Source organism: Empidonax traillii, unplaced genomic scaffold (genome assembly GCF_003031625.1).
Source record: "Empidonax traillii isolate 1590-97213 ecotype Southwest subspecies unplaced genomic scaffold, ASM303162v1 scaffold957:size654520, whole genome shotgun sequence".
Classification (NCBI taxonomy): Eukaryota; Metazoa; Chordata; class Aves; order Passeriformes; family Tyrannidae; genus Empidonax; species Empidonax traillii.
Genome location: NW_020956150.1, coordinates 198,826 through 210,187, shown reverse-complemented (window position 1 = coordinate 210,187; position 11,362 = coordinate 198,826). Strand labels below are relative to the sequence as shown.

At 48.5% G+C, this 11,362-nt stretch overlaps 1 protein-coding gene across 2 annotated transcripts in view; it reads right to left on the bottom strand.

The window, feature by feature from the left end:
- Nucleotides 1-11,362, bottom strand: part of RPH3AL (rabphilin 3A like (without C2 domains)) — a 44,486-nt gene that overhangs the window by 5,179 nt on the left and 27,945 nt on the right. For both annotated transcript variants that reach the window (XM_027903327.1, XM_027903328.1), the window contains exons 7-8: nt 8,700-8,813; nt 8,137-8,319 (exon numbers count right to left, since the gene is read on the bottom strand). In XM_027903327.1, the coding sequence (XP_027759128.1) occupies nt 8,137-8,319; nt 8,700-8,813 (297 nt within the window). The remainder of the gene's footprint in view (nt 1-8,136; nt 8,320-8,699; nt 8,814-11,362) is intronic.

Here is an 11,362-nt window from a genome sequence, read left to right as displayed (position 1 = left end):
GGCAAGAGAATGAATCTTTGTCATCCCTCGATTTTCAAGGAAAAAGCCTTCAATTTAAAACTCCATAAAGAATTACAGAAATAGGGAAAGTAATTTATTTTTTTAGTAACTCCAGCCTTTATTCACTTAACTTCAAGGCGGGCTTAAAAGAGCTGAAAATGTTTTGGTTCTACCACTTGGGGATGAAAACGTTTTAATTCCCTAAGACACGGAAGGGGGCATATGCTTTTCCCGAGGTTCATATTTACAAACGCTTTGTATCTGGAATGCAAACCTTGAATCACTTCCTAACGCTGTCACTACCCAAAGACATGTTTTATTTATAAATACAGCAGGGCCAGTCGGTGCTCTGCGGTGCCGGTACGAGGAGGCAGAGACAGCTCAAAGCTTCTCAGCCATGAAGGCACAATTCAATTTTTTTTTGCACCCTGTGGAAGCCAGACAACTTATCCTCCTCAGCAGCAGGAAAACTCAATCCCATGGCAGTGGCAGTAAGCTCTGAGCAAAGCAGGGGGGTAGAAAGAGTGGTGCCCAGAGATCGATGAGGCAGCCAGTGCAGGAAAAGAGAGGGTGGGTGCGGGTCTCTCCTCCATATCTGACTCCCCTGTCCTTCCTAACCCACGTCCAAAGTGCAGGCGGAGGGAACAAGAGCAGGGATCACCCACCTCTGCCACCCCACTGCAAAGCCAGCCCTGGCATCACGTGGATAAGGGAGTAGAGCAGTCTGAAAACATTCAAGCAACTTTCTCACCAAGCACAGGAAAACAAAAGTCAACTCCCCAAAGACTGTCACGAAGCAAGTCATTACAGAAATTACTATCCCATTTAGAGCCTAATTACTGTTAGGACAGATTTCTTTTTTCCTACATGGAAGGGAGCAGTCAGACCCACTGAAGCAAAATGTTACCTCCTCATCGTCCCTGAGGGAGCAAAACAGACATTTGAGAACCAGAATGGAAGGGAAAATAGAAGTTAATGCCTTAACTTCAAAGATGCCCTGAGAATTTCCTGCCACAAAAATAATGCCAAATGGCTCTGCCTGCCTCATGTATTAACAGCTCGCATATTGATGAGAAAAGTGGATGCCTACCTCAACTTGAGGAGGCACTGAGCCACGGAGTGACACCACCTCACTTCTAAATCCAGTCAATTCCTAAAGGACAGGGCATAAATCTCAAATTAAGAAAGCTGGAAGCAGCATTGCCTGTCCATCTCACCCTCAGCCACAGGCCCTTTTCTCAGCTCTGCTCAGCCTCTCCCAGCACAACAGCTACAAAGCAGCTAAAGGGAATATCCAGGAGCTACAGCTTCAGCGCCCTGGGAGAAGGGTCCAGGCTGGACCTGCTGATATCTGGGCATCCTTCAGCAGGTCTCACCCCGTGACTGCAAGCCACAGCATTTGTTACACCCCCCCAGGCACTGCCATCGTGGTCTCAGCTCCCCAGACTCAGCCCCACCACTGCTTAACGTGGCTCTGTTTAACCGCCAGCTGCCGCACCGCTCTTTAAGTATTCATGATTTAGACAACACACTGGCAAACAAGCAGAGACGGGGACACTGTGATTTGCACTCGGATGGATGCTGCTCACTCATTAGCTTCTCTCGTGGCTGCTTCTCCAATTTCCTGTTTTCAGCAGAAATCAGAGCTTTCTCCAGCCCCACAGCCCGTGTCAGGCTCATTCACCATTCCCTACCAGCAAGCTGTTCAGGAGACCCATGGAATAGCCAACAGGATCGACCCATTTCTGGGACAAGATCCTCACAGGACACTGAGGACCCCATTAACTGGGGCCCATCAATGTAGAACTTGCTACTGATCTGAGGAGAAATGTCTTTTGCTTAATTTACCCCCTGCAGCAGCCCCAAGCTCAAACATGTTATATCTCCATTAAAAACTCTTCACGGGCTAATGAAAACCACTGTAGGTTATTGATTATTTCCTTGTTTCATTCTGTTTAGTATTCCCTTTCCTTAATCAAAATGTCATAATCAACAATAGTGAGGACTGTGCTCTCTTTTAACTGAGGCATCTCTTAACATCAGCTGTACAGCCAGAACAAGGTGAGTCACCTCTCCCTAGCTGGGAGCAAGTAAGGGGAAAAAAGGAAGATTGTGCTTCTTCCCCCTGTGCAAATTTAATTTTCTTTAGGATAAAACGTTCTTCAGGAAAATGAGCGCGTGACCTTCCTCTTAAAAGCTATCACGTCAGAGCAGGCACCTCCAGGAACTGGAGCTTCAGAAGAAGAAACACCAGTCCCTCAGAAAAGGCTGCTTTTTGAAAGGGTTTTGAGAGCAGGTGGCTGAAAAAAAAAATAATAAAACTGGCAGCCTCTCAACTCACCACTCTTCTGAAACTTTGGCTCATGGGCTGAGGTTGCCTAAATCCCAGTGCAGCTCTGACAATGAGTCATTTTCTGACAAACCCCAGGCTTCATTATCTGCCTCACCAAACCCCAGCCGGAGCCGGAGCCACGCACTGGAAATCTACAACCACTTCTTAATAGCTCCTTGTTTTCCCCTGGCCACACGACTCGGCTTGGCCTTCAGGCTTAAAGAGCTAAGGACTGTGAGAGCAGCTGCGTTTGCAGCACCACTCCCTAATTCCCTGTTCTGGATGTGGCCTGGGATTTAAGGATGCTTAAGTGCTCTGCAAAGTCGCACTTGAGAGCGGAATTAGAGCAGAGGTGAGAAAAAGAAGAAGGAAGTCACCGGTAGAACAACACCTGAGGTGATAATATGAAGTAAAAATTGCTCCTGACATAGTGCTATAAAGATGCAGAGCCCTTCAGAGAAACTGCAGCAAAATCCTCTTTTAACGTCCCCATTCTGCAGCTGAGGATCAGCAATTTGAATGGCAAAGGATCCTTGTCCCTTGCTCTGCTTTTGGGTCAGGGCAGACCTTGGGCACTGCCCCACAGGCAGGGAGATGCTCTGAAGGGTTTTGCCAGTACTGACATCCAGCATCGACCACCTCCACCACTCCCTAAAGAGATGAACAGCAAGAGCAGCCCCTGCTTTTTGGCTGAGTAGCATCCAAAGGGATGCATCATGAAGAACTCACTGCTGCCTCCCTGCCTCCCTCAGGGGGCCACAGAGTTCTCTTACCAGGGCTCCTGTCTGAACTAATCAGCCCCTTCTGCAGGAAGACTGGGAAACAAATGACCCCAGACATAATAAAGATCTTTACAGCTACTCCCTAGTCAGCCAACCTGGCTTAACCTTTCCTTAACAGGATCCTCTCTACATCCCAGGGATGACTTTAACTGGGCTCATGAGACTGCTACAGTTTTCATTTTTTAAATATATGTCCATGCTGCCTGTCAATTTTAGCTCTCCCCCACCTATACAGAGAGATCCCACTGGAAAGCTTTGACCCCTTGTGCCAAACTTTGCATATGAAGTTTTTGGCAGGAAAAAAAAAGCTTTTTTTTTTTTTTTTTTTNAGGAGTTTCATCTTCAGCAGCAGACTTGTTTCCAGATATATTGAGTGAAAGAGGCAAGAGAATGAATCTTTGTCATCCCTCGATTTTCAAGGAAAAAGCCTTCAATTTAAAACTCCATAAAGAATTACAGAAATAGGGAAAGTAATTTATTTTTTTAGTAACTCCAGCCTTTATTCACTTAACTTCAAGGCGGGCTTAAAAGAGCTGAAAATGTTTTGGTTCTACCACTTGGGGATGAAAATGTTTTAATTCCCTAAGACACGGAAGGGGGCATATGCTTTTCCCGAGGTTCATATTTACAAACGCTTTGTATCTGGAATGCAAACCTTGAATCACTTCCTAACGCTGTCACTACCCAAAGACATGTTTTATTTATAAATACAGCAGGGCCAGTCGGTGCTCTGCGGTGCCGGTACGAGGAGGCAGAGACAGCTCAAAGCTTCTCAGCCATGAAGGCACAATTCAATTTTTTTTTGCACTCTGTGGAAGCCAGACAACTTATCCTCCTCAGCAGCAGGAAAACTCAATCCCATGGCAGTGGCAGCAAGCTCTGAGCAAAGCAGGGGGGCAGAAAGAGTGGTGCCCAGAGATAGATGAGGCAGCCAGTGCAGGAGAGGAGAGGGTGGGTGTGGGTCTCTCCTCCATATCGGACTCCCCTGTCCTTCCTAACCCACGTTCCAAAGTGCAGGCAGAGGGAACAAGAGCAGGGATCACCCACCTCTGCCACCCCACTGCAAAGCCAGCCCTGGCATCACGTGGATAAGGGAATAGAGCAGTCTGAAAACATTCAAGCAACTTTCTCACCAAGCACAGGAAAACAAAAGTCAACTCCCCAAAGACTGTCACGAAGCAAGTCATTACAGAAATTACTATCCCATTTAGAGCCTAATTACTGTTAGGACAGATTTCTTTTTTCCTACATGGAAGGGAGCAGTCAGACCCACTGAAGCAAAATGTTACCTCCTCATCGTCCCTGAGGGAGCAAAACAGACATTTGAGAACCAGAATGGAAGGGAAAATAGAAGTTAATGCCTTAACTTCAAAGATGCCCTGAGAATTTCCTGCCACAAAAATAATGCCAAATGGCTCTGCCTGCCTCATGTATTAACAGCTCGCATATTGATGAGAAAAGTGGATGCCTACCTCAACTGAGGAGGCACTGAGCCACGGAGTGACACCACCTCACTTCTAAATCCAGTCAATTCCTAAAGGACAGGGCATAAATCTCCTCAAATTAAGAAAGCTGGAAGCAGCATTCCCTGTCCATCTCACCCTCAGCCACAGGCCCTTTTCTCAGCTCTGCTCAGCCTCTCCCAGCACAACAGCTACAAAGCAGCTAAAGGGAATATCCAGGAGCTACAGCTTCAGCGCCCTGGGAGAAGGGTCCAGGCTGGACCTGCTGACATCTGGGCGTCCTTCAGCAGGTCTCACCCCGTGACTGCAAGCCACAGCATTTGTTACACCCCCCCAGGCACTGCCATCGTGGTCTCAGCTCCCCAGACTCAGCCCCACCACTGTTTAACGTGGCTCTGTTTAACCGCCAGCTGCTGCACCGCTCTTTAAGTATTCATGATTTAGACAACACACTGGCAAACAAGCAGAGACGGGGACACTGTGATTTGCACTCGGATGGATGCTGCTCACTCATTAGCTTCTCTTGTGGCTGCTTCTCCAATTTCCTGTTTTCAGCAGAAATCAGAGCTTTCTCCAGCCCCACAGCCCATGTCAGGCTCATTCACCATTCCCTACCAGCAAGCTGTTCAGGAGACCCACGGAATAGCCAACAGGATTGACCCATTTCTGGGACAAGATCCTCACGGGACACTGAGGACCCCATTAACTGGGGCTCATCAATGTAGAACTTGCTACTGATCTGAGGAGAAATGTCTTTTGCTTAATTTACCCCCTGCAGCAGCCCCAAGCTCAAACATGTTATATCTCCATTAAAAACTCTTCACGGGCTAATGAAAACCACTGTAGTTTATTGATTATTTCCTTGTTTCATTCTGTTTAGTATTCCCTTTCCTTAATCAAAATGTCATAATCAACAATAGTGAGGACTGTGCTCTCTTTTAACTGAGGCATCTCTTAACATCAGCTGTACAGCCAGAACAAGGTGAGTCACCTCTCCCTAGCTGGGAGCAAGTAAGGGGAAAAAAGGAAGACTGTGCTTCTTCCCCCTGTGCAAATTTAATTTTCTTTAGGATAAAACGTTCTTCAGGAAAATGAGCGCGTGACCTTCCTCTTAAAAGCTATCACGTCAGAGCAGGCACCTCCAGGAACTGGAGCTTCAGAAGAAGAAACACCAGTCCCTCAGAAAAGGCTGCTTTTTGAAAGGGTTTTGAGAGCAGGTGGCTGGAAAAAAAATAATAAAACTGGCAGCCTCTCAACTCACCACTCTTCTGAAACTTTGGCTCATGGGCTGAGGTTGCCTAAATCCCAGTGCAGCTCTGACAATGAGTCATTTTCTGACAAACCCCAGGCTTCATTATCTGCCTCACCAAACCCCAGCCGGAGCCGGAGCCACGCACTGGAAATCTACAACCACTTCTTAATAGCTCCTTGTTTTCCCCTGGCCACACGACTCGGCTTGGCCTTCAGGCTTAAAGAGCTAAGGACTGTGAGAGCAGCTGCGTTTGCAGCACCACTCCCTAATTCCCTGTTCTGGATGTGGCCTGGGATTTAAGGATGCTTAAGCGCTCTGCAAAGTCGCACTTGAGAGCGGAATTAGAGCAGAGGTGAGAAAAAGAAGAAGGAAGTCACCGGTAGAACAACACCTGAGGTGATAATATGAAGTAAAAATTGCTCCTGACATAGTGCTATAAAGATGCAGAGCCCTTCAGAGAAACTGCAGCAAAATCTTCTTTTAACGTCACCATTCTGCAGCTGAGGATCAGCAATTTGAATGGCAAAGGATCCTTGTCCCTTGCTCTGCTTTTGGGTCAGGGTAGACCTCGGGCACTGCCCCACAGGCAGGGAGATGCTCTCAAGGGTTTTGCCAGTACTGACATCCAGCATCGACCACCTCCACCACTCCCTAAAGAGATGAACAGCAAGAGCAGTCCCTGCTTTTTGGCTGAGTAGCATCCAAAGGGATCCATCATGAAGAACTCACTGCTGCCTCCCTCAGGGGGCCACAGAGTTCTCTTACCAGGGCTCCTGTCTGAACTAATCAGCCCCTTCTGCAGGAAGACTGGGAAACAAATGACCCCAGACATAATAAAGATCTTTACAGCTACTCCCTAGTCAGCCAACCTGGCTTAACCTTTCCTTAACAGGATCCTCTCTACATCCCAGGGACGACTTTAACTGGGCTCATGAGACTGCTACAGTTTTCATTTTTTAAATATATGTCCATGCTGCCTGTCAATTTTAGCTCTCCCCCACCTATACAGAGAGATCCCACTGGAAAGCTTTGACCCCTTGTGCCAAACTTTGCATATGAAGTTTTTGGCAGAGAAAAAAAGCTTTTTTTTTTATATTATTTTGCCTCTGAAATACTGTTTGCACTGTTATGGCCAGGGAGAAGTTGGTTCCTACAGCAGGCAGAGAAGCTCCAAAGTGCTAAGGACGAGCACATCGTTGAGTGCATCCTCCCAGCCTTTGGCATGACCATATAGCACCAACAGCACCCAAAGGGGTCCCACCTGCTGTCCACCCACATCCATTTCAACCCCACAGGACAACCTGCTGCTCTGTTCCACAGGCAGCAGAGCCAACACACAACAGGAATCCGCCGTCTCTAATGCCAAAGCCAAGAGCAGCTTAAAATAAACCACCCAGTGCAGGGCAGCACTATAATCCACAGGGAGGAAGGACAGAAGAGAAGTATCACTTGTTTGATTTGCTTTGTGAAAACTAAAGTTGAAGAAAACTGCAGATCCCTGAAACCTGGGGAGGGAGGGAAGAGCAGAGAAACAATTTCATTGCCGGTTATTTCCAGCGGGAAGCTGGGAAAGAGGGACCATGACTCCATGTTGCACCAAAGGATAAACCTGCTCTCTCTAATCCAATTTATGTCTCAACGTGCCCAGCACAAACCCGGCTCAGGAACAACAGGAGAGGCAGTTCAGAGGGCAGGAAGGCTTGGGAGGGAGAGGCACTAAACGATAACTTGAGGGGTTAGTGAATAAATCAGTGGGAACTGCAGAGAGAACACATTTGCATCTCTTTCAGCTGCTCCCGATCAGATGTGATAGCAGCCTCTGCTTTCCCAGTCACTTAATTGTTCTGAGGTTTTTGAGGGAGAAAAAGTGTCTTTTTTTTTTGCTCTGCAGAGTTCTGGGAAGAGCCACACTTGGCTTGAAGAGCCACCTTATTTCAGGGAAAATGTTATTTAGTCTCATAAAGCTGCTGGACTCCTGCTTTGCTTCAGGAGAAGCTCAATCTGTTCCACTGGCTCTGCAAGACAGAGAGGAGCTCCAGGCCTTTTGCAGGGGGACAGACCCAGCCTCTGACTGCTCCTGGACGTGGGTGCAGCTCCCACCCCACACTATTGCAGAACAGACTTTGCATTTGGGGAAGAAGGAAGGAGCTGTAAGGCTGTGACAGCATCTGCCACGAAAAAAAGCAGCAGGGAAAGGTGATCCCGAGCTCCAGCTTTGCCAGCTGTGCCTCTGAGAAAGCTGTGCTTTGAGGGGAGTCAGCCCCAAAAAAAGCAGGGATGTGCCCCCAGACAGGAGGCTCGGCTTACCAGGGGCGCGGGTGGCAGCGTCGCTGTCGCGCCCGTCGGGCGGGTGGTCGCTGTGGCAGCTCTCCGTGGCACTGAGCTCGGCCCCCTGCTCGCTGCCCAGGCTGCTGTGGCTCCCCGAGAGCGTCAGGGAGTGGGTGCTGCCCAGAGCCCTGCCCACTGCCCGGCTGGGCTTCCTGGTGGGCACTTCAGGGACAGACAGAGATGCTGCTGAGGGAGAGAGGAGCGAGTGAGTTCCTAAGAGAGCAGCAGGCTCCCTGTTCCCAGCCAGGCTCCCTCAGGAGCAGGGTCACCACTCAGCTATAAAGAGTTATAAAGCCAGGAGTTTGGAGCCGGCTGGAGATGTGCAAGGGCAGACCCTGAAGGGCTGCAGGCAAAGGGAATGACCCTCCAGCTGTTTGACCCGTTGATACAATTCCATTGAGAAAGGATCAGACCCTCATCTAGCACTGCTACAGCCAGTAGGGCAGGCAAGCGGCTGAGCCAAGACCCCCAGTACTGAGAGGCAAACATTCAAGCACTTTACACTTCCCACCCTCCAGCCACAAGGAACAGCAACTCCTCACCCAGTCCTGCTTGGAGCTTTCTCCCTTGTGAGCCTTTTGACCCCACAGGCACGGGCTTGTCATCCAGGCTGGAGGAACTGAGCTCCGAGTCGCTCTCACTGTCACTGGAAACCACTGCAGGAAAGATCAGGGGGAGGAGAGGAGAGAGACAGTCATTCACAATGTTCATAACACTTACCAAAGAGGGTGCCAGATGGATCCAAATAAAACACGAACAAACGCTGACTCGTTGATCACACTCCCCCCTTCTCCAAAAGGAGCCCTACCTGCAGTTCCCCCACAGCTGTTCACTCTGCCTCTCAAACACGGTGTGGTTTTACTTTCTACAGATGATTTATAACTGTACTGCACACCCTCCTGTGGTGCCAGCACCTGCAGCAGATGCACACACCACCGGTGCTTCTCTCCTAAACCTGAGTGGGACCGTGGGGACCACAGTGCTCCTGCGCTGACCCCTCCTCCTGATGTTTGCTGTCTCCCACACAAAGCGACACTTGGGTATGAGGCTGGATCCTGGTCAGCTGCAGGTGGAGGGGTCCTGGCTGCACCATCAGAGCATCCACTCTTGGGTGATGTGGGGAGAGGGGTTGGCTTGCCCCAAGCTGCATTTCAAGTGCAGCAGGGCCTCTGTGGAGGCTCCAGGATCTAAGAGGAAAATACCAGATAAATACTGAGCACGTCAAATCATCCCTATCAGCAAACTGCCCAAGAACTACATTACTCCTATGACCCCAAAGCTTAAAAGGTAAGAGTCACTCCTCTTCCCCAAGGAGACTGTTCTGCCATTTCAAAGACACTTTTTTAATTCTTTTTTTTTTCCTTCTCTCTGAATCCTGGCCCTGGTCCTGGCTGCTTTCCACCCTTCATAGTTTCCACAAGAGCTGAAGGAGCCTCATTTTGCCAGACACAGCTTCCCAAACTGGCAGGTTCTTTCCACTTTTCCATGCAATTATAAAAGCACCTCTCCTGCTTATACTGGTGTAAAAGATAACTGCCAGCTGCTCTGGAGAATATGAGAAAGGTGTTTTTCTAAGTCCTGGGTTTTTGCAAGGGTCTGATCTAAAACCAGAAATGATGGGGCTGAGGAGGAAGGTAATGGGAAAACAACTGTCCTTTGTTTGAGGGATTGCACCTACAGCACCTCTCTATCTGACCAGGCAGATACCAGCTCTCCTGGCAGCTCAAAAATCATCTCAGAGGTCACAGCTCCTGGTAGAAAGAACAGTACTGGCCCACGTGGGATAATAGAACAGGCAACACACCAACCCACAGCCTTTACTGTAGAAAAAGGAAGCTCCAGCTACTTTTTTAGACTCATCAGTACATCTTTATAAGCTCACATTCATGTGAGAAGCGAGTTCCTTGCTCTGCTACTGAACAAACCACTTTGTCCCCGCTCTGTGTTACTCACAGTGCAGGAGGAACGTGGGAGCAGTGGTACAAGGTGACAACCACGGGGTAACACAGAGCTGTCACTTCATCTCTCTGTACCAGCCCTAAAATTCACTACATGTAGTTCACAAACCCTTTAGCGCTCCCCAGGGCAGGAGGACAGGTATCCCTCCTCTTGCACAGAGCACAAGCTGTCAAATGTTTCTGCCAAGGACCTCTGCAGACACTCCTGTATTCAGGAAGGGATCTGTACTACACAAAATATTTTATTTAAAAAAAAAAAAATTAATACCTAAAGTAGCGCTTTTCTGGAGTTAACATCTCTGAGGATATTAAAGTTGGCTGCCAGTGTTATTGCAAAGCATTATTGAAGCTGCCCTGGCAGGCAGCTCCCCATGCACACCCTGCACTGTGCAGCCTTTCCCTGGCACTGGCTCGTCCTGCACCCCCAGCCTTCCCCTCCCACCATCATCAGGAATGGGACCTCTCACCTGCAGGGAAAGGGAGCTGACCTGGGCAGGGAGGGAAGCCCTGTTACAAACTGGGGGCTTGTAATGCTGGCTGAGAGTCTTCAAAGCAAAGGTTTGACTTTGTTGTCTCAACAACAGCTTCGCTCCTTCCCCAAAACTTCCTGGGAGAGGTGGGGGGTTATATATAAAAACTGTTAATAGCAATCCATACATACCAGAATGCATTTTTTTTTTCCACCATAAAATCCAAATCTCAGCTGTAAGAGTCATTCTGACCATCCCATTGCTCAACTCCCTCAGAAAACGAACTCCTGTTCCACTTAGTCATTATCCCTTTTTTGGCCTCAGAGATGCATAAAATCCATTGCTTTAGAACAGCTCCTTCCTCCATGAATCCTCTCAAAATGCTGGAAGTCAGGATTTATTTGGAGAAGGCCCCAGTGAATCAGTGGAGGTGACTTTAGCTGCCTGCCCTTCTGCCATCCGGCAGTTCAGAGAGAACCAGCACAAGAGGAAGAAAATATTAATGACACGAAGGCACTCGCACCACAGGAGCAGCCCTGTCTGCTCTCATTTCCTCTGCTGCCAATAAGAGTGCATTTTACCCACTGCACCAATGTTTCCCTTTAAGGTAATTCTTCATCCAAAGCTTCCAGACCTTCTGCTGGCACTTTCCAGAGCCCAGAAGTATTAAATCTGGTGTTCCAGCAGTTGCTGATATATCAATAAGAGTCGTTGGACAGCTGTACTTTGAGAGAAGGGAACAGATTTATCCCCATCTCCAGCTGACTGGAAAAAAAG